The 21,554-nt window shown below is 37.6% G+C and overlaps 1 protein-coding gene and 1 long non-coding RNA gene across 2 annotated transcripts in view; one reads left to right on the top strand and one right to left on the bottom strand.

Moving 5' to 3' along the window:
• Positions 1-21,554, bottom strand: part of LOC106874742 (tripeptidyl-peptidase 2) — a 68,727-nt gene that overhangs the window by 910 nt on the left and 46,263 nt on the right. The window contains exons 20-28 of the mRNA XM_014922584.3: positions 21,357-21,456; positions 19,621-19,758; positions 16,956-17,203; positions 15,684-15,762; positions 12,092-12,237; positions 10,186-10,285; positions 7,510-7,640; positions 6,575-6,821; positions 1,164-1,283 (exon numbers count right to left, since the gene is read on the bottom strand). Coding sequence (XP_014778070.1) covers positions 1,164-1,283; positions 6,575-6,821; positions 7,510-7,640; positions 10,186-10,285; positions 12,092-12,237; positions 15,684-15,762; positions 16,956-17,203; positions 19,621-19,758; positions 21,357-21,456 — 1,309 coding nt within the window. The remainder of the gene's footprint in view (positions 1-1,163; positions 1,284-6,574; positions 6,822-7,509; positions 7,641-10,185; positions 10,286-12,091; positions 12,238-15,683; positions 15,763-16,955; positions 17,204-19,620; positions 19,759-21,356; positions 21,457-21,554) is intronic.
• Positions 4,642-11,498, top strand: LOC149133980 (uncharacterized). The gene is made up of 2 exons (XR_016243027.1): positions 4,642-4,751; positions 10,090-11,498. It is a non-coding gene; the product is annotated as an uncharacterized LOC149133980 (long non-coding RNA).

Here is a 21,554-nt window from a genome sequence, read left to right as displayed (position 1 = left end):
AAAAATAAACAATCACATCATTAAAATCTTGACACTATGAAATAATACAGGATTTATTCAAAGGCAACGTGAATAAATAAGCATTAGATTTGATAGAATAATCTGAATGCTAAAGGGTTAGAGAAGCAGTTTCATGTAGTAAGCAATGGTTCATAGTTAGCATATTGGAAAAGCTGTGGATGTTAGGGGTCTGATGTTAGGAGTCTGTCATGAACCTTAGGATTCATAAGGCTGGAGACTAACTTGGTTTCCATGGCATATAAATGACTGGGATTACAACACTCCTCCTGGATGGGAAGCCTGTCCACCACAGTGTTAACTTCCAAGCCACTGCTGAGACTTATTTACAGCTGAGTGGACTGAAGCTCTGCACTATAGAGATGCTGATCGCAGACTTGAGTTTTTGGAGATGTTCCATGCCTTGATGCATGAAGACGAAACTTTACAGGATAAGATTTGGCAGTTAGATGAAGCATGCAATAGTTTTCAAAATAAGAATGGTGCGAAACTTTTTGGACATCCTGTATATATTTTAGTTTACTGACCAATAGAAAGGAGTTGCAACTCCTTTGCATATGATTAACATGTTACATTATCAGCAAAAATTTAATCAGTACGGTAGGGTTATTTTCATTTCACAGTCGTTATATCATGTGAATACTGTCTGTCTTGTCTATAGTTTTTTATTTTATTTTTTTGTAGAGAGAGAGAGAGAGAGAGACCTTCAAATTCATTTTCTGGACTAATTACAGCTGGCTATGTAACATAAAAAGTGTGAGAAAAAAAATTCACTTAAACTATTATATGCTAAAATTGTACATCATAAATGATTAAAATTGAAACACAAAAGATGATCAAAGCATTGTTGCTTGTAAAAACTACATCAATTCAATAAACCTAGATTTCTTAAACAGACACAGATGTATAAAAGGTAAAAAAAAGTAAATATAATTATATGAAATAACTAAACTGGAAATTGGAGGACCTAGGCTGAGGACTGTACATCAACCGTCAATAATAATATCAAATTATTACAAAGTTAATTTTACCCCAGGTTTATCTTTTTATGTAGTTTAAGTAAACAATAGTCTGAACTCAAATCAAATCAAAGTTTATAACAAATGCAAAAAAAAAATTAACTAAATAAACAACTCATGACTCACTTCAGTACAACGTTTTTCCTGCTGTTTGCTTGGCTTTTCCTCATTTTGCTTGAGCAGAAAACGAAGTGACCTTCCATACAACTTGTGCATCATTGCATGACGCACACTAAATTCAATCACCTGCACAATGGAATATAACACAGTAATTAGAGATAATGTTTGTGCTGCATAGCTGAAATTTTACAGTTATTACAGAGGAAATTTAGCAATGAAACTAATAGAAGGAATAATAGCATAGTAAAATGAAGGTTATGAAGAAATGTTGTTTTGCTTTGTTACAGTGTTATAAGTTTGGCTGTGTGGTTAAGACTCTTGCATTGCAGCCACAGGAGTTCGAGTTCAGTCCCACAGTGAGGCACCTTGGGAAAGTGTCTTCTATTATAGTCCTGGGTCAACCAATGCCTTGTAAATGAATTTGGTAGATGGAAACTGTGTGGAAGCCCATATATATATATATATATATGTCATCATCATCATCGTTTAACGTCCGCTTTCCATGCTAGCATGGGTTGGACGGTTTGACTGAGGACTGGCAAGCCAGAAGGCTGCACCAGGCTCCAGTCTGATCTGGCAGAGTTTCTACAGCTGGATGCCCTTCTTAATGCTAACCACTCCGAGAGTGTAGTGGGTGCTTTTATGTGCCACCGACACGAGGGCCAGTGAGGCAGTACTGGCAATGGCCATGCTCAAATGGTGTTTTTTTACGTGCCACCTGCACAGGAGCCAGTCCAGCGGCACTGGCAATGACCTGACTCGAATGTTTTTTCGTGCCAGTAAGGCAACGTAGGTAATGATCACACTCAAATGGTGCTTTTCATGTGCCACCAGCATGGGAGCCAGACAGCTGCTCTGGCAATGATCACGCTCGGATGGTGCTGTTAGTGCTCCACTGGCACAGGTGCCAGTCATCAAATTTGGTTCAATTTCGATTTCACTTGCCCCAACAGCTCTTTGCAAGCAGAGTTTAGTGTCCAATTATAGATTTTTATTAAACTGCAATGAGCCTAGTAACAAAGTGGATGCTGGTTTAACATGTATAAAAAGTTTCATGAAGATTTGCCCTTCTAAATGCCAATCTTTTTACAGTGTGGACTGGATGCTTTTTACATGGCACCTGCACTGACAGGGTCACCAAGTAACTTGTAAGACAAAGAACTTTTGAGAGGGGAGGGGGGAATTGGAGGAAGTGATCTTGTGTCAGATGATGAGAGGTTAGAGTGTGACAGAGAGACAGAAACAGGTGTCTTGCTATAGAGGAGGTACATAGTTACTTGGCCAGAGAGAGAGAGAGAGCAACAGAAAATTTATATATACATGTGTGTGAATGTGTGTTTTTGTATCTGTGTTTGACAATCCCACACCGCCAACAACAACAAACCAGTGTTGGTTTGTTTACATCCTTCTTGGTGGTTTGGCAAAAGAGACCAGCAAAATAAGTACTAGACTTTAAAAGAAACACAAGTACTGGAGTTGAATTATTCTGAGAAGACACTTCAAGGGGGGGGGGGGTGTACCCTTGTCTTGACATCATGTGGAGACTGTAAACGAGAGTAACCAGCATACAAGTGAGGTTGTTTGATTCCAATCTTCCATGCAAAACATGTCTGGCCATGGGAAGTATTATTTGGCTTTGAAATAGGTGAGAGCTGGCAACAAGAGCATCCGGCCATAGAAAATCTGCCTCAACAAAATTCTGTCTGATTCATTCAAGAATGGTAAAGTGGATGCTAGACCGTGATCATGATCATGATGATGATATACCCTCTCAACAACTTGTGATATTGTGCTGCTTTCAGAAATCAGTATTTGAACTGAAAAGTCACAGAAGGCCATGTCATCAGGAGAACTTCTTGACCATGAGATCAGCAATTTGTACCCACAACCTAACTTAGGACATTTATCTTTAGCAATTAAAAAAACAAAACAAAAAAAAACCCACTTAAATCCCAGATCACTTGACTATAAACCATCATCCATTCATTCATTCAGCGTCTGCTTTCCTTGCTGGTGTGGGTTAGATGACCCGACAGGAGCTGGTAAGTCAGAGAGCTGCACCAGGCCCCAACTGTCTGTTCGGAATGGTTTCTATGGCTGGGTGCCCTTCCTAATGCCAACCACTTTACAGAGTGTACTGGGTGCTTATTTACATGGCACCAGCCTCCGTGCTTTATATGTGGCACCAGCACAGGTGTTTTTTTATATGGCACTGGCACATAAAATATGCAACACAAAGGGTGTCAAATTGTATAACAAATATTTTTTTTAATGTGCACAACTGAACACAAGTCACCTGACAAGGATATAAATCTTAAAGAAAGTAGGTCATTATTCATGAGAAAAAAATGCAGCTGCACTGCTTAAAAGTATAGAAATGTTACACTTCAGTAAGAAAAAAACTGAGTATGAATGCTTAGGTACTAAACTACCTGAGTATAGGTTTGAGATTTCAGATTATCGATCAGCAATAGAATTACATTACGAGCAAGAAGATTTATCACCTGTCTTAATTACTCCTTCCAACAATGGACTCTGCTACATTCATCATTGTTTTAACATCTACTTTCCCATGCTTGCATGGGTGAGATGAAATTTGTTGAGGCAGATTTTCTATGGCCAGATTCCCTTCCTGTTACCAACTCTCACCTGTTCCCAAACAAGGTAATGCAATCAAATAGTGGAAATGAAAGAAATTGCTTGTTTGATGGTGACACTTGTTTACAGCCATCAAGTGTGATGTCAAGGCAAGGACACACACACACACACACACACACACACACACACACACACACACACACATGATGGCCTTCTTTCAGTTTCCATCTACCAAATCCACTCAAGGCTTTGGTCAGTCTGGACCTACAGTAGAAGGCACTTGCCTGAGGTGTCACACAGTGGGACAGAACCCAGAACCATGTGGTTGGGAAGCAAACTTCGTACCACATAGGCACACCCTCACCTATACACACCATTGACTTCTAAAATGTCCCAGTGGGGGTCTTCGAAGGAATTTCTACTGTGCTAACTATATATAAATGGTGAGAGTTTCATAACCAACTAGGTTATGGCGATGTCATATGAAGATTATGTATATGTAATGTAACTAGAGCTGGTTAGCCTAACAGATCCATTACAGCGTTTGAACATGACTGCAAATTAACAAATATTCGGCAAAATATATCAACTGTATTGGTTAGAGTCTTCAGTTCGCCAATAAATGTGTGTGCATGCATGCGCTTGACTGTATGTTCAATTTTCAATCATTTTATTACACACTCTAACTTTCAGTTCAGTCACCCAGTGGGAAAGCAAAAGAGAGAAAGAAAGAAAAAAACAGCACAATTAGTTTCTTTATTATTCTAAAGGCAACCATTACAGATTTGTATTAAATTCATTGAAATACTGTCTTTCTTTAGGTCAACATAAACTTTTCCTTTTTTACAATCAATCATGTAGAGCTAGTTGATGACCTATTTCTGAGTGAGTGTGTATGTGAATTTAGTCCAGTAGAACAACTTTGTGTGAACACCTAGATAGGTATTGGTGCCTGTAAATCGGCTGGTTGACAATCTATCAGATTTTATTGTAATGGTAAGTGCAAGCTATATTCTAGTATATTCTATTTTACTTCACATTCCATAAGCTCAAGAAGATCTCACAATCATACATACAATTAAACAGTTAAGAAATGCCACTAGATCTTTAAATTTGCAGGGTGAAGGCTGAGAAAATTTGTTACATTGTTGCAACATTATTAACCATTGCAATGGCGTTTCATTCCAATAATAAATATCTGTAGTTGTATTTCTTGAAAAATTTTAAGTTGCACACCTAAACGAAAACCCTACACATGTGTGGGCACAGGCATGGCTGTGTGGTTAAGAAGCTTGCTTCCCAATCATGTGGTCTTGGGTTCAGTCCCATAGCACAGTGCCTTTTGTAAGTGTCTTCTACTATAGCCCGAGGTCAACCAAAAGATTGTGAATGGATTGATAAATGGAAACTGTGGTATACATGTGTATGTGTGTGTGTGTGTACCCTTGTCTAGACATCACGTGATGGTTGTAAATGAGCCTCATCATCATACAGATCGGGTTGTTTGTTTCCAGTTTTCTATGAAAAACATGTCTATATGAGGGTTAGCAACAGGAAGGGTGCCTGCCTCAACAAATTCCATCTGATTTATGCAAGCATGGAAAAGTAGGCATTAAATCATTGGTTCTCAACTGCCTGCAGTCCATAAGGCCCCTGAGGGGTCCATATAAGATTTTTTTAGGGTCCATGCAATAAAATAGTAAACTGAGAATCCACAATAGTATTTTAAGGACCCCTGCTTCAGATGTATGTGCTGGTATGTATTGCAAGAAACAGCTGGGTTTCTTTCCCTAGAAATTTTGGAAGGAGTTTCTATAAAACAAGTTTTTAAACATTGCTATGGGGGTCCACCAGAATAAAATGGTAATCAAGGAGGTCGATAGATATAAAAAAAATAATGGTTGAGAACCCTTGAATTAAATGATGCTGATGATTATGGCAGTGAGGCAGTAAGCTGGCAGAATCGTTAGCATGCTTAGCGGTATTTCATCTGTTGATATGTTCTGAGTTCAAATTCTGCCAAGGTCGACTTTGCCTTTCATCCTTTCAGGGGCAATGAAATAAGTACCAGTTACACACTGGGGTCGATGTGACTAACTAGTCCCCTCTCCCAAATTTCAGGCCTTGTGCCAAGAGTAGAAAAGATTCTTAAAGATGGCAAGCTGGCAGAATCGCTAAAATGCCAGGCGAGATGCTTAGCGGTATTTCATCTGTTGATATGTTCTGAGTTCAAATTCCCCTAAGGTCAACTTTGCTTTTCATCCTTTCAGGGTCGATAAATGAAGTACCAGTTGCATACTGGGGTTGATCTAATCGACTGCCCACTCCCCTCTCCCCAAATTTCAGGCCTTGTGCCTATAGTAGAAAGGATTATGATGGTGGTTTGTTCATTTAATGGTTTCTTAGATTGTCTGAAGCTGACATGGTCAAACAGAATGAGGACAACACCTGTGAGGCTAAAAAGGACCAGACTTCTTATTAGATGTTAATGAGCTCAACTACTGCAGTAACTATTGTGACCTTAGTCAAAGTACATCACAAATGGCAACTCGTTAAAGAGAATACCTTAATCACATAGCCATGCCTGCATTTATGTCTGCTATAAGATGGTTTAACCCTTACTGCACGAGAACCAAATGTATGCTGGCCATACCTGTTTTATGTTGAAACTGACCAGATCCAGCCTCTCACGCCTACCTTACAATGTCATGATTAATTCAAAACAACGTAAATAAATAACATTACATTTGACAGAGAAATCTGAAAGCTAAAGGGTTTAAATTAAAATTTTAAAAAAAGGTTCCAAAGGCTGGCCTTACTTTTGAATCAAAAGGATCAACCCATTTTATAAGTTCTTCAAATATTGAATCAATTTCTTGAATTGGTACTTTTGGTATGACATGTTCACAATCATTATCTTCATCGTCTTCGACGCCAGTCACTTGCTCATCATCACCACTGGTCACAGCGTTCAGAGGTTTCATAGCTTCTAAGTGGGTATCTGCCTGGGCACAGCCAAGTTTTACAAAGGTATCGATTAATATATTTTTCTGTTTATCCATTTCTCTGAAAGAAAGTATAGTAAATGGTTTTACTGCTTTATTTCCACAAAATTTCTATCATTATCATCATCATCATCATCATCATCACTACCATCACCACCACCAAACATCATGATAAACCAAAATATACTCAGTTATTCCTGGTCTAATTATACTCTCGGAGAACTTCAAACATGAAACATCAACCAAATTGACCAGAAAAATTAAAGAGACAACAAAATTACTAAATACAAACATCTTTCAAGATTTTGTACGGCCGAATGCTCTTACTTATTTCCAAGTAAGGTAATACTTCCCCATGAGCAGACATGTTTCTACCAAAGATGGGAGACAGACACTGCATGTATGACAGTGACACTTGTTTACAACTATCACACAGTGTCAAGGCAAGGAGAAAATAATCAACACACACATATGATGGGCTTCTTTCAGTTTCTCTCTATCAAATCCACTCACAAAGTTTTGGTCAGCCTGGAGCTACAAGTAGAAAACACTTGCCCAAGGTGCCAGACAGTGGAACTGAACCTAAGGCCCTGAGGTTGGGAACTAATCTTCTTACCATACAGCCATGCATGCACCTAAATACACATAAAATAAGACATACCTGTTAGTAAACACTGAAAATATTTTTTAAAAAAAAGGGGGGAAATCGATTATAAAATTCAGTGAGGAAAAAGAAATATAATAGTTACATTTTAATACTACTAGAATTAGGTCGGGGGTCAGATTTCATGCCATAGTAAGCAAGCAGAGCGTCTTTGTCAATATTGCTGAGGATGTGTTCAGCAACCTTTGTGATTTCTGGTAATTTTTTCATTCGATCCTGAAATGACCAAAAAAAAAAAAAAAAGCCAATAGCAACAAAGCAGGAAAATTCACATCACTGAGTCATATAAATTAGTCTAACACATACAATTGAAATGGTAAAACAATTCTGTTCAAAATCTCATTCAACAGCCTATCTAAAAGCAAAAATAATTCAACCAGGCAATTTTTCTGTTGACACCTGATAAATGGAAAAGTAGGGCTAGGGATTTTCCAATTGCACAACACTTAAGATTAGTTCTTTTATATGAAAAAAGAATGTCTATTCATAACGTCTTATCTTTGTGACTGTAATTATTTATTTAATCATTCACAACCATCCCACCATGCTAACCAGATAAAATAAATAATTATTCATGTCATATTTGTGGGAGCAGCTGCTAGGCATGATATTTATGACATGTTAGTCTTTGGAGTTGACAGTTCATATCTGGTGCCAACTTTATCCTATTTCCTTGGAAAACACAGTTAACTCATAATGATTCAGCCAGACTAGCTATGAGTATTCATCATCATCATCATTTAATGTCCACTGTCCATGCTGGCATGGGTTGGACGGTTTGATGAGAACTGATTTGGCATGGTTTCTATGGCTGGATGCCCTTCCTAAAACCAACCACTCCGACAGTGTAATGGGTGCTTTTACGTGCCACCAACATGGGTGTCATTTGCATGACACCAGTGTCTGCCACGACTACGATTTCACTTTGCTTGATGGGCCTTCTTCTCAAGCTCAGCATAATGCCAAAAGTCTCATTCGTTTGTCATTGCATCCATGAGGCCCAACACTAAAAAGATACTTTCTACATGCCACTGGCACAGGTGCCAGTTAAGTAACACCAGCATTGGCCACAATTACAATTTCACTTGTCTTTGCGGGTCTTCTTAAGCACAGCATATCGCCAAAGGTCTTGGTCACTTGTCATTGCTACCATGAGAATTTTTTTTTTTTTATCCTTTTTAACCACTTAGTCAAGAAATAGGGAAGACCCAAAGTCCTTCCAAGCCTTGTGGGAGGGAGGAAGAAAGGATCCTCAAACTAGAAACCTGACCCAAAACTAGCATCCGGCAACAAAGTGGACTCTGCTAAAGACATGCAAGGACCAAGTGGATCAAATCTACCACCAAAGTAAGCCACGGCAGGATTTGAACCCAGAATGCAAAGAGCTAAGGCAACTATAGCAAGGCATCTCACACAATGTTCTAATGATTCCACCAACCCACTTCTATAAACTGGTACTTTATTTATTGATAAATAAGTACTCATCTACAGTGGTAGACTGGTGGTATCATTAGAACATAGTACAAGATGCTTCATTCTTTGCGTTCTGAGTTCAAACCCTGCAAGGGCCAAATGGTGGTGTAAAACTGATCAAGTCTACCACCAAAGTAAGCCACAGCAGGATTTGAAGCAAAGAGCTGACGCAAATATAGCAAACAAATAAAAAAAAGAGACTACCCCAGAGCTGATGGTTTAGAGTTCAAATCAAGTTAATAGCTTATTACCCACTATTCCTCATAGTTTAATAGGATTAGTTACTGACAATATCACAGACAAATGGTGATCAAAAATTAAGTCTAATATTTGATATTGTTACAAGAGATCTTTCCCTGAATCATAGAGACTCATGAGGCAGGTTTCTTGGTTTCTGAGGCATATATATATATTCCCAACCTGGGACAGGACACCAGTCCATGGCAAGATTACACTTACTTGACAGCTGAGTGGACTGGAGCAATGTGAAATGAAGTGTCTTGCTCAAGGACACAACACATTGCCCGGTCCAGGAACTGAAACCACAATCTTGCTATCATGAGTCCGACACCCTAACTACTAGGCCATGTGCTTCCACTAATATTGCTGTACTGTCATTATTTAGCTCCAGGTCAGCCCTGATTGAGAAGACCTATGGTTAAAATATACCAGCTCTAGCTATATAGTCTTTCTTTTCTTTTTTTACAGCACCTAAGATTTCATTTCTAAAATATCCTTTTTTCCTTTGTAATATATGTGATCTGAGAGAATTTGACTGTTATTTCTAGCATGTCAAGCTACCACAGAGAGACTTCCACATTGGCTCAATTGCTGTATTGTACACAAGCTAAGTCAGTGTTGATAACAACTGTCAACTATAACAACGCCAATAAAAGCAACAATGTGAATAACATTGGCAAACTATATCTTCGAGATTTGACCCTTTTCTTAGCATATTTGTGTAGAAATATGTTGCCTTTGTTTCAATTTATTTAGAAAATAAAGAAGAATTTAGTAAAATAATTTTGTAGTTATTAAATTGGTGTTTGTCTTGGTTTCTGCAGCTGGATGCCCTTCCTAATGACAACCACTTTACAAAGTATACTGGATGCATTTTACATGGCACCAGCACCTATGCTTGTTGTTTATTATTAATTTTTTATCTAAATTTAATGTTATTTCCTTCTTTCAGGTCCCGGTTCTAGACGTGATGCTGGCACTATAATACAATGAGAAAATGACAAAGATGGGATTCAGTAATAAATTAAGTTTACTACGGTTTACTTACTTTATCGGCATCTAGAGCCTGCAACCGAGCAACATGAAGCAGTAAATAATCTTGATATTCAGTTGACAATTCTTTGTACAAATTATCACAATCATCAAGTCTACAAAAGAAGCACAAAAGAAAAGAAATACGATAATACATCATCATCATTTAACATCCGTTATCCATGCTGGCATGGGTTGGACAGTTTAACCAGGGCTGGTAAGCTAAGGGGCGGCACCAGACATACTGACAGAGCATATAATATTTTTTTTTAATTTCAAATTTAATCTTGTAGATTTATATGTGAAGTGTGTCATTGTGTATGCATGCACACCTGCCAGTTTCTCTTCACACAGCAAATTCCATTATAATCAGAATGTAAACCATCTGAAAGGTATTTGTGAAAAATGTCATTAAAAAATATCCATTTTTCTGTAAGTTATGAGGAATCGAAGTCTGAGAGGTACATACTTGTGCAGGTATGTCCATCATGTCTTCATATTCCAGCAGAAAAATAAAAATTGCTATTACTCAATGAGATCTAACTAATTAACTGAAGGCTTTGAAAGAGTTAATAGCTGTTATCACTTGTGAAAACAACACAAGCAAGTTCCAAAGACTGGACCTTTTGAGATGTAAATATTAGAATACTTATATCATGGAGTCACAAATAAAAATGCCATTGCAACAATTGTGTTGTGTTTTGAGTAAAAGCAGATTTGTCTGGTTGCTCTAGTTTCCTAACTAACAAAACAGGTTCCACTTCTGCTTCATAATACAAAGCAGTCATATAAATGTCAAAACATGAGTGAGAGTAATTTCTTTCATTATGGAAAGTAAAGACATTTTACCCTTTAGCATTCAGATCACTCTGTCAAATAGATAATGCTTATCTATTCACATTATTTCGAATTAATCATGCATTATCCCACAGCTTAACAATCTTGATGGTGTGGTTGTTTATTTTTAGAATGACATTGTAGGGTAGATATGAGAGACCTGATCAGACCAGTTTGAACGTAAAAGAGATAGAATATTCGGAGATATGGCCTGTTTGAATGCTAAAGAGTAAATGTATTGAAATGTAATATCATTTTAAATACACTGAAAGACATTTTATTTTATACTTTATACCAGTCATGAGTTGTTTTTTTTTATTATTATGAGAGGATTGGAGTTTTTATCTATAATCCTCTACAAAGAAAGACTGGGAGCAGGGACTGTAATTGAAAATTGAAATAAAGTCAGAAAGGACTCTAAAAGAAATGAAGAGAGGAAAGAAAACAGGAAACCAGGAGAGAGAGAGAGAGAGAGAGAGAGAGAGAGAGAGAGAGAGAGAAAGAGAGAGAGAGAGGAAGGAAGGATGGATGGGTCATGATAGAAATGAAGGGAGGAAAGAAAATGGGAAGCCTAGAAAAGAGGATGAAGAAAAGAAGGAAATAGAGAGGGAAGGACAATTTTAAAGGAAGGAAGGAAGGAAGGGAGGGAGGGAGGGAGGGAAGGAGGAAGGACTATATAGAAAATGAAGAAAAAAAAGAACAGAAAGCCTATAAAAGAGGAGGAATGAAAGAAGGAATTAAGTAATGAAGGAAAGACTATAGAAAGAAAAAAAGAAGAATGAGCAATGGCAAAATGAATGAAAACCAGTAATTAATACTGGTTTTCAATTTTGGCACAGGGCCAGCAATTTCAGGGCTAAATCAATTACATCGACCCTACTGCTCAACTCGTACTTATTTTATGAACCTCAAAAGGATGAGAGCCAGAGTCAACTTTGATGGAATTTGAACTCAGAACGTAATAAAGACAGACAAAATGGCACTAAGCATTTTGCCTGGCATGCTAATGATTCTGCCAGCTCACCACCTTGTACCAGTAATTAATATTGAGAGTAGGGAACTTTAATGCAAATAAATGTAATTACTTTGTCAACCAAGAAATTTTTAAATCACGTAAAGCTTCTTCGTATTCTTCCTCAGCTGTTTTCTCCTTGCTTTCTTTGTTTTTGCCATTGGAGTTTTTAGGCTTCTTCACCAATTCCGTGAGAATATACTTGAAAGGCACAGAGGTCTGCAAAAGAAAAAAAGAAAACACCACTAATTTACTACTAGAGATCATTACTGGCTCCACATTTGGAGTTTTGGGAGGAGAGGGGTTTCCTTTTATTGGCATGGAAGCACCCAGGTTATAATAGCAACCTTGTGAAAAGGGCGTCTCAAATTGATGGCGCAAACTGCTTGAAGTACCACCTAAATTCCCATCAAATTTCATCCTTACTGCTTTAAATAAAAATGTGGTAGTCATGATTATGAAGATAGTAGTATATATGTATGACATCAAACTGTTTTTCTCCCTTTCTTCTCTCATCCTTTGTCAAACTCTCTAAACTTTGTACCTGTCTTTCTTTCTCTTGCATAGTGGAATATAGGGAGCTAAAGAACAAGAGACACACACCAAGAGAGGGAGAGGAGAGTGAAGGTGATAATGGTGACAGTTTGAAAACTGGATGAAAAGTTTCAACACTCATATCTATCACAACATTCTTTTGTATTAATAATAAGCATCATCGTCCTTTTAATGTCCACTTTTCCATGCTTAAACAAGTCAGACAGAATTCCTTGAGACAGATTTTCTACAGTCAGATGCCCTTTCTGTAACCAACTCTCACCTGTTTCCATGTAAGGTTCACCTGCTTTTGTCTTCATTCCTCCTTTCTCTCTCTCTCTCTTTCTCTCTCTCTCTCTCTCTCCAGCCAGCAAGACAGCTCTCTCTGTCTCTCTGTCATTCATCATTCGACACAAGATCACCCCTTCCAATGCCCCCTCTTGAAAGTGATTTTTTTTTTGTTTGTCTTGCAAGTACTTGGTGACCCTGTCAGTGCAGGTGCCACTTAAAAGCACCCAGTCCACACTGTAAAGTGGTTGGTGTTCGGAAAGGCATCTAGCTGTAAAAAAAAACTTGCTAAAACTGACCTCGCCTGTGCTTGTGCCATGTAAAAGACATTAAGTCCACTCTGCAGAGTGGTTGGTGTTAAGAAGGGCATCCAGCTGTAAAAATCCTGCCAAAACAGTTACAGAAGTTTGGTGTAGGCTTCTGCCTGGCCGGCTCTTGTGAAACCATCCATACTAGCATGGAAGGCAGACGTTAAATAACAATGATAATGATTTAGGAGAAAAATTAATTTAAAGACCTGCAACATGAGAAACTCAGGTATAAGAGTGTTCTGGACTGAACGGCTAAAATTTGTAGAGAGGACAGAGGTAGAAGAGTACAAAAAAAAATCTATCATGGGAAGTATAGATATGAAAGGGGAATAATAAATATACGAAGGGGGGGGGGGGGAGAGAGCAAAAGAGAGAAGTGTTTTATAAAGAGGAAGGGAGGAAAGAAAGGTATGCTGTCCTTTGAGGTGGCATCAGAAAGGAGTGTGTGTATACATGTGTGTGTGTGTGTGTGTGTGTGTGTGTGTGCACTTGATAGAAAACATGCAGTCTGGTTGCTTTTGTGTGTTTAATCAAGTGTATGCGTAGTGAGAGTGTATTCGTGGGTATAGCTCTGTGTGTGTGTGTGAAAATTGGAATATGTGTTAGTGTCTGTGTGAGAGAGTGAACATTATGTGCTGTGTGTGTGTGTGTGTACGTGTGCATAAATATATATATGTCAGGGTGTGGTATGCAGTGGCATTATTTAGTGCGCTTCTGTGTGCAATAAAAATTGTGCTTGTTGCATATGTGCATGCGTGACTCAAGTTACACAAGTATATATGTGTGTATGTCTGCATAGGTGTGAATGCATGATTGTATTGTGTTTTGTGTGTGTGTGTGTGTGTGTAAATTAAATAATGTTGTTTAATGTGTGCGTGGTGTGTGTGTATTGGAAGGTGAAGACACATTTTGCGTGTGTGCAAAATGCATGGAGTAACCACGAACGTTCGCATTGGAAAGGAAGTTCATTTCAATAGAGAAGTTTACATTTGACTGATTGGTATGTTAAGGAGAAGAGCCAGATAACCTGTAATGTTTTTGGTTTTTTTATTGCGCTTTTATTTTTTTTTTTCGGAGTGGTCAAGTTGGTAAAGGAAACAGAACAACCAAAGAAGTGTGTATGAGTGTGAGTGTGTGTGTGTGTGTGTGTGTGTGTGTGTGTGTAACTTTTGGGAGTGTTAGAGCAAGTCTCTGCATATTTGCATGTCTATGCACAGGCGTGCTGTGTATTTAGCTACCACTAATGATAAGATGTTAACACAGAACATCACTTGTTTCCCAGATTCTAACCTTTTACTACTGACCTGATTGAGTGAAAGATGTTCCAAACATGACCATCCTTTCTTTTTTGTATAGCAAGGATAACATTATCCAAAGTATCTTCTAAGATAGCAGAGTGTGATTGTGAGGGAGTTATGGCTGCTATTTCTAGCAGGTAGGGTTGAGTGTCCATGTAGAGACTCTTTTGTTAATTTGATGGTGACAATGATGATAAGTTTAAGATTAGAGAGGCACCCGCCCTTCCCAACCTGGTCTGAACAAATAGTCTGTAATATAACAAAACAAGATATGGAATTAATTTTTCCTAAGGTTACAACAATGTTGTTTCAATAACAACACTAGTGTAGGCAGCAAGCTGGTAGAATCGGCAACGTTTCAGATAATGTCATTCAGCTTTACATTCTGAATTCAAATGACCCCAAGGTAAACAGTGCCTTACATCCTTCCAGGATCAAAAAATTGGTATCAGTTGACGTGCTGAAGACCGGGGTTAATGTTATCAACCAGCCCCAACTCCAAAGGTTTCAAGCCTTGTGCCTATAGTCATCATCATCGTCGTTTAACGTCCGCTTTCCATGCTAGCATGGGTTGGACGATTTGACTGAGGACTGGTGAAACCAGATGGCTACACCAGGCTCCAATCTGATCTGGCAGAGTTTCTACAGCTGGATGCCCTTCCTAACGCCAACCACTCTGAGAGTGTAGTGGGTGCTTTTACGTGCCACTGGCACGAAGGCCGGTCAGGCGGTACTGGCAACGGCCACGCTCAAAATGGTGTATTTTACGTGCCACCTGCACAGGAGCCAGTTCGGCAGCACTGGCAACGATCCAAGCACTGGCATATAATATATATAACATAATTATATAATATATATATATATTTACATATATATATATACACACACACACACAAATGGCCATGGTTGAGGGTTGGTGACAGGAAGGGCATCCAGCTATAGAAAATTTGCCTCAACAAATTCCATCTGACTCATGCAAGCATGGAAAAAGTAAATGTTAAATGACAATGATATGATGTAAGAATTTTGCCCATCCCCTTCTCACATCTTTTTTATTTCAATTACACAACACACATACATCAACAGGGTCCGAGCTCAACTGAATAATACTCATACAGGATCAGTTGAAACTCATCAAAACTATACTAACAGTGAGCAATACAAAGCTCATCTTATGAGCTTTGTATTGCTCACTGCCAGCTCAAGCAATAAAACGGTAAACAATGGAGCTTACAGATTTTTTGAGAGGTTCATCTTTCAAAACAAACAATGAGCCAGTTAGGTAATTTCCAGGGCCATGTGACTTAGGAAGTCTGAAATGAAAAATAAGTGATATCAATAGAGAGGAGCAAATTTTAACTGATGGCTATATATTTCTTCTATCTAAATATGTATTACATTGATTAGTTAGATAGACAAGAGTGTAAGGTCCCAGCTTAGATATTCTGTATTTACTTGTGCTGCACTATTTTATGCTTGATTTTAACTGGGATGCAACATATACACAGTGTGGAGCTAAAACTATGATGGGGAAAAGTTTCATACCAAGATTTAACAGTAAATTAGGGCAGGGGTTTTCAAACTTTTTGACTTGCGGACCCCTTTATATTTCAGGCTTTACCTTAGGACCCCCTTATAAACGCTTATGAAATTTATACATAAATATTTGCTTAAAATAACATATATTTTTACATTTATTTATTTAACAGTATTTAACAAATAGGTTTATTGTCAATTAAAAAGATTTCGATTAAAAAAACATATATAAAATCAAATTGCCCATAAAAAGTATTTGCTGTCCACGGACCCCCTGTGGTCCGCGGACCACAGTTTGAAAACCCCTGAATTAGGGGAGTGACTTAAACACAAGTAAATATGATATGAAGCATGACCTTCAAACATTGGGCCTCACTGAGGCAATGGCAAGTGACCAAGACCTTTGGAGATATGCTGTGCTTGAGAAAACCAAGCAAGCTAAATGAGATCGTAGCTATGGTCTATGCCAGCATCGCATAACCGGCTCATTTAAGAGTTCCCTTCAATCATCAGGCAATGTGCTGTGCTTGAGAAGACCTATTGAGTCAAGTAAAACCGCTGTCATGGTCGATGCCAGTACCAAAAGAATGGAAAAGAGGAAAAGAAATTACTTTGGTTGGATTTGAACTTAGAATCCAAACAACCAGAATAAATACCACAACACATTTCATCCAGTGTTCTAACAACTCCACCAATTTGAATTTTTACAAAAGACTTGGATTTGTCAGTTACTGAAACTTATTGTTTTATTTATATTTATGACAGATATGGAAAGACAGCCAACCTTGTACTCAAATAAAAAAAAATTTTAAGTTGAGACAAAAAGATATGATAATTTTTTATAATTAGAATAGAAAATTTTTTTAATGTTTCTAAAAATTAAAAGAAATTAATTTCAGTACAAAAAAAAAAAAATTAAAATAAGCTGAAAAGAGTGGAAAAGAAACAAATATTTCCTAAAGAAACTCACTTATCGTCTGGTAAAGGACAGAAAAATAGTGGATATGTGGTGCCTTTGTGGGCACACAGGGAGCATAATTTTTTGGCTTGTGGTGAAAGTGTGTTCTGCCAACATGCGTGGATGTCCAGGAAAAGTGCATTCTGCAGTCGATGATGTAGAACCAGGACAGTGTCTTTCAGTTTCTCCACCATTTCACGATTGTCGTGTCGAATCTGTAGTAGAATTACATAGTCTCCTTTCTCCAGCTTGACACTATACTGCAATTCAACAAATATTTGGAATTGTTAGCTTTACCATTTATTAGAAATCAATGTATTAATGTGTTCAAAAAACTTGCTTCCTAACCGTGTGGTCTTGAGTTCAGTCCCATTGCACAATACCTTGGACAAGTGTCTTCCACTATAACCCCAGGCCAGCTAAAGCCTTGTGAGTGGATTTGGTAGACAGGAACTGAAAGAAGCCCAACAGGTGTTGCTTTTATACCCCACTACTGCTTGACAACCAGTGTTAGTTTGTTTATGTCCCTACAGCTCAGCAAAAGAGCCCGATCAATTAAACCAAACCTTTTGAAGCAGTACCCCAGCATGGCCACAGTGCAAGGACCAAAACAAGCAAAAGGTTAAAGATATTTGCTACAAGGAAGGAAAATATGGGTTGGGAGTGGTTGAGAGAGCCATTTGTTTGGCATATCATTTGATGACAATTATTCTGAAGGAAAGATAGAAGCAGAGAATCAACACACGTTGTTTTCATGAATCAACCAGGATGTGGGTCGCTAAATAAGCGAATGTAGTAGTGGTTAGGTAGGGCTGAGAAACTGCAGAGAAAGAGAAGAGCAAGGAATGATACCAGCAGGTTATATGGGAAAACTAGGTGGTAACTTTATTTAACAAGGAAATGACCTGAGAGTACATACCAAAAGACTTATGTCCTGCATTGTGAGGAGGGGTGCAAAGAATTTTGAACTGTAAGGTACTGTGAAAACTAGGATCTCATTGGGGAGAAATGTGTCAGATGAAATTGGTGTATATGCCCTTAATTGTCAGGGGAAAAGAAGGGTGAGGGAATTAAGAAGTGTCGTTAAAGTGTCATCCTGGTAAACAAAGTGTAGGAGTGGGAGAGAGTTGACCTATCTCATGTGAAACCACTAAGAAGGTGTCTATTATCAAGATTAAGGCTCAGTAAAAATTATAAAGCAGTTCCAAAGAGGATGGTTAAAAAGAAAAACAAAAAGCTGCCAATCCTTAAAAATAGTTGACACACTGAAAGCATCAAAATAGGTGAACACTATGTTAATTATTCCATTAGTTAATCATGTTGAGCCACTTAGTTCCAGTAATTTAGGTATGACAGAGCAATACAAACCACCATAGTAAGAAGCAACAGCAGTACACTAGCAACACTGGCTGGCACTATTGGTTTCAATAATCCTAGTATTGAACTCGGTATTGAATAGAGAGAAAGAGGAAAACTACCTGCAAAGATTTAGTGTCCTGTCTAAAAGGAAAATTTATTTTTCAACAGCTTAAAGCAACAGAAACAAATTTTCAGTAAAACGCCTAATAAATTTTGGTGGCCTAGAAAAGACTACAATTTTAGCACATCAAGTATACTTTTTGGAGGTTAATTTCCTCACTAAAATTTTACTTCTAGCGGAAATTAATGTAGAAACAATGGTTTGTGGATCTAGAGCTATTATTGGTGCTTTTTAAACTCAGGCCAGCCTTGGTTAGACAGACCTTTGACCAATGGCCATCTAGCAATGATCACATCTTTTTAATGCTTTATTTTAGACTACATTTTCCGTCTGTTTTGTTTTTTTTATTACACCATATACCATCAAGATGGTATATGGTGTGATATGGATGAGGCTTTGTAACCATCTCTAACAAACTGAGCAACCATATAGAGCAGTCATGGGAAACCCGAGGCGTGTAGAACTTTCTGAGTGGCATGCCTAACAAAAAATTACTTTGAAGCCCACCAGATGATGAGCCATGTCTCATACAGTCCAGGCTTTATATAAAGGCTGTCTTAAGAGCCCCCCCCCCCCGATCAACCATGTTGAGTGGGCTCTGTAAATGATGCTGGTATGTGTGTATATATATATATACATATATATATATATATATATATATATATATATATATATATGCCAAAAAAAAATCCATATATAGGCGCAGGAGTGGCTGTATGGTAAGTAGCTTGCTTACCAACCACATGGTTCTGGGTTCAGTCCCACTGCGTGGCACCTTGGGCAAGTGTCTTCTACTATAGCCTCGGGCCGACCAAAGCCTTGTGAGTGGATTTGGTAGACGGAAACTGAAAGAAGCCCGTCGTATATATGTATATATATATATATGTATGTGTGTTTGTCCCCCTAGCATTGCTTGACAACCGATGCTGGTGTGTTTACGTCCCCGTAACTTAGCAGTTCGGCAAAAGAGACCGATAGAATAAGTACTAGGCTTACAAAGAATAAGTCCTGGGGTCGATTTGTTCGACTAAAGGCGGTGCTCCAGCATGGCCGCAGTCAAATGTCTGAAACAAGTAAAAGAGTAAAAGAGTATATATATATATATATATATATATATATATATATATATATATATATATGCCAAAAACAAAATTCAAATAACAGGTGGAAAAAAAAAAAAATGACTACACATCTTACACGTGTGGGGTATGCATCTCCTGCACTGATGAAATATTTATTGGAATCAAACAACATCCACAGTTGACTCTCATATTCTGATTCATAAAGCAGGTCACTAAGCAAAGAGCAATCAGGTGTGACTTCTTCTCCTTTGCTCTAAAAAGAAATGGAGAATTAAAATAGATCAATTCAAGTTTTAATTTCTCTTTCTATTTTATAGTTGAATATTTCACAAAGAGAAAAGGAAGGAGAAAATGGTAACAAAGGAAGCATATTCACAGTTGATAGTTGACAACATACTATCACTTTATTGTGCTGCTACTGCATAAATCTCTCTGAGAGATTTAGAAATGTATTATTTCTAAAAAACAAAAAGAAGTCTGAAAAAAATCACTCCAGGTCCTACATGCAAAGGTGGGCCTCCTATAAGCTAATATTACATATTTTGATACACCTAAAAACCATTTTCCCTGAATATGTGCTGCTGAAACTGGGATGCATTTAATATACCTTATGTGTCTTTTATACCATCAAATATAGTATTTGGTTCTGGCCTAGGTTTAGACAATTTGCTTTAGTTATCACACTAGATTATTGCTGGGTTGGCGACAGTGCTTTTCTTTCTTTTGGTACCTAGGCAGAATTTGACACACAACACAGAGAACAAATACTACAAGGTTCAACATTTCTACACTTCAGACAATTCACTGCTCCAGACAGATAAATTTTTTTTACTGACTCTCAAAAGAACAAAAGGCAAAATGGCCTCAGCAGGATTTGAAAAATGAGCGCAGTGAACCAAAACCAAATCTGTCATATATGCATGGTTTATTTTGCTCAACAACCATATATATGAAGGAAAATTTACACCAAATTTTTTCTATTTCAAAAAGTTCATTACTGTGGTCATGATATTTCTGTACACAGCATAAGGGCAATAACCATATTTGTAATGAGTAGTCTGAAAGTTGATTATACTATGTAGTAAAAATTGTTTGCCAACATAACATGGCAGTACTGGTTTAGGACTAATGTTGCTGTAATTTAGCCCCAGGAGACATCGTCTCCAGCTGGCTGTACGACACGATCTGCCTTCTTATATTTTCGAACAAGGGAAAATATAAGGATACAGATCATGTCGTATAGCCAGCTGCAGACAATGTCTCCTGGGGCTAAATTACAGCTACATTGGGCCTAAACCAGGACTGCCATGTTATGTTGGCAAACAATCTTTACTACAAAGTACTGTTGCTGAATATCTCACGTTGTGAGATTTAAAATAGTAATTTTCTAACTTGATAATACTAGTAAGTAAAATAACTAACTTTTCCTTTTATTTATTTCTGAATAAAATTGGTATGTAAACATCAATTAACAAGAGGGTTCTCCCATGAATTTAAGACAAAGTTTTAATTTAAATATGAACACTTTAACCCTCACTGTACTGATTAAATGTTTGCTGATGGTGCAATATGCTAATCATAACCTCTTCATATTAACTAGCAAAAAATAAAATGTGCATACCACATCATATGAAATGTGGAGAATTCCAGAAAGTATCTCACTATCAAAAATGAGTTAACTTGGTTCCACTTCCCATGCAGTGAACTGAGTATATTTGGTGCCCACACCGTAAGAGTTAAAATAAACAGTTCTGTATCACAGAACTAAAGATTATCTCATGTGGCTTATCTCAATAACAATACATACACATAGAAGTCTCCATAGAAATTAATGAATTTAGCAATACATACCAAATGGAAGTTGTAAGTCAATTCAATTGCATAAATTTGTCGCCCTTCTGGTAATAAATCTCTTGGACCATTTAAACTTCGTAATTTGTGTTCAGCAGGTCTGCAAAAGATAAGAAAAAAAAAATTTTTTTTTTTTTGCAATAGTGATGATGATGATGATGACAATGATGGTTGTGCTGGTGATAGGCTCGTAAAAAC

Source organism: Octopus bimaculoides, chromosome 9 (assembly GCF_046866305.1).
Source record: "Octopus bimaculoides isolate indiv1 chromosome 9, ASM4686630v1, whole genome shotgun sequence".
Lineage (NCBI taxonomy): Eukaryota > Metazoa > Mollusca > Cephalopoda > Octopoda > Octopodidae > Octopus > Octopus bimaculoides.
The sequence above is the reverse complement of the archived record's forward strand: the minus strand, read 5'-3'. Positions and strand labels throughout refer to the sequence as shown.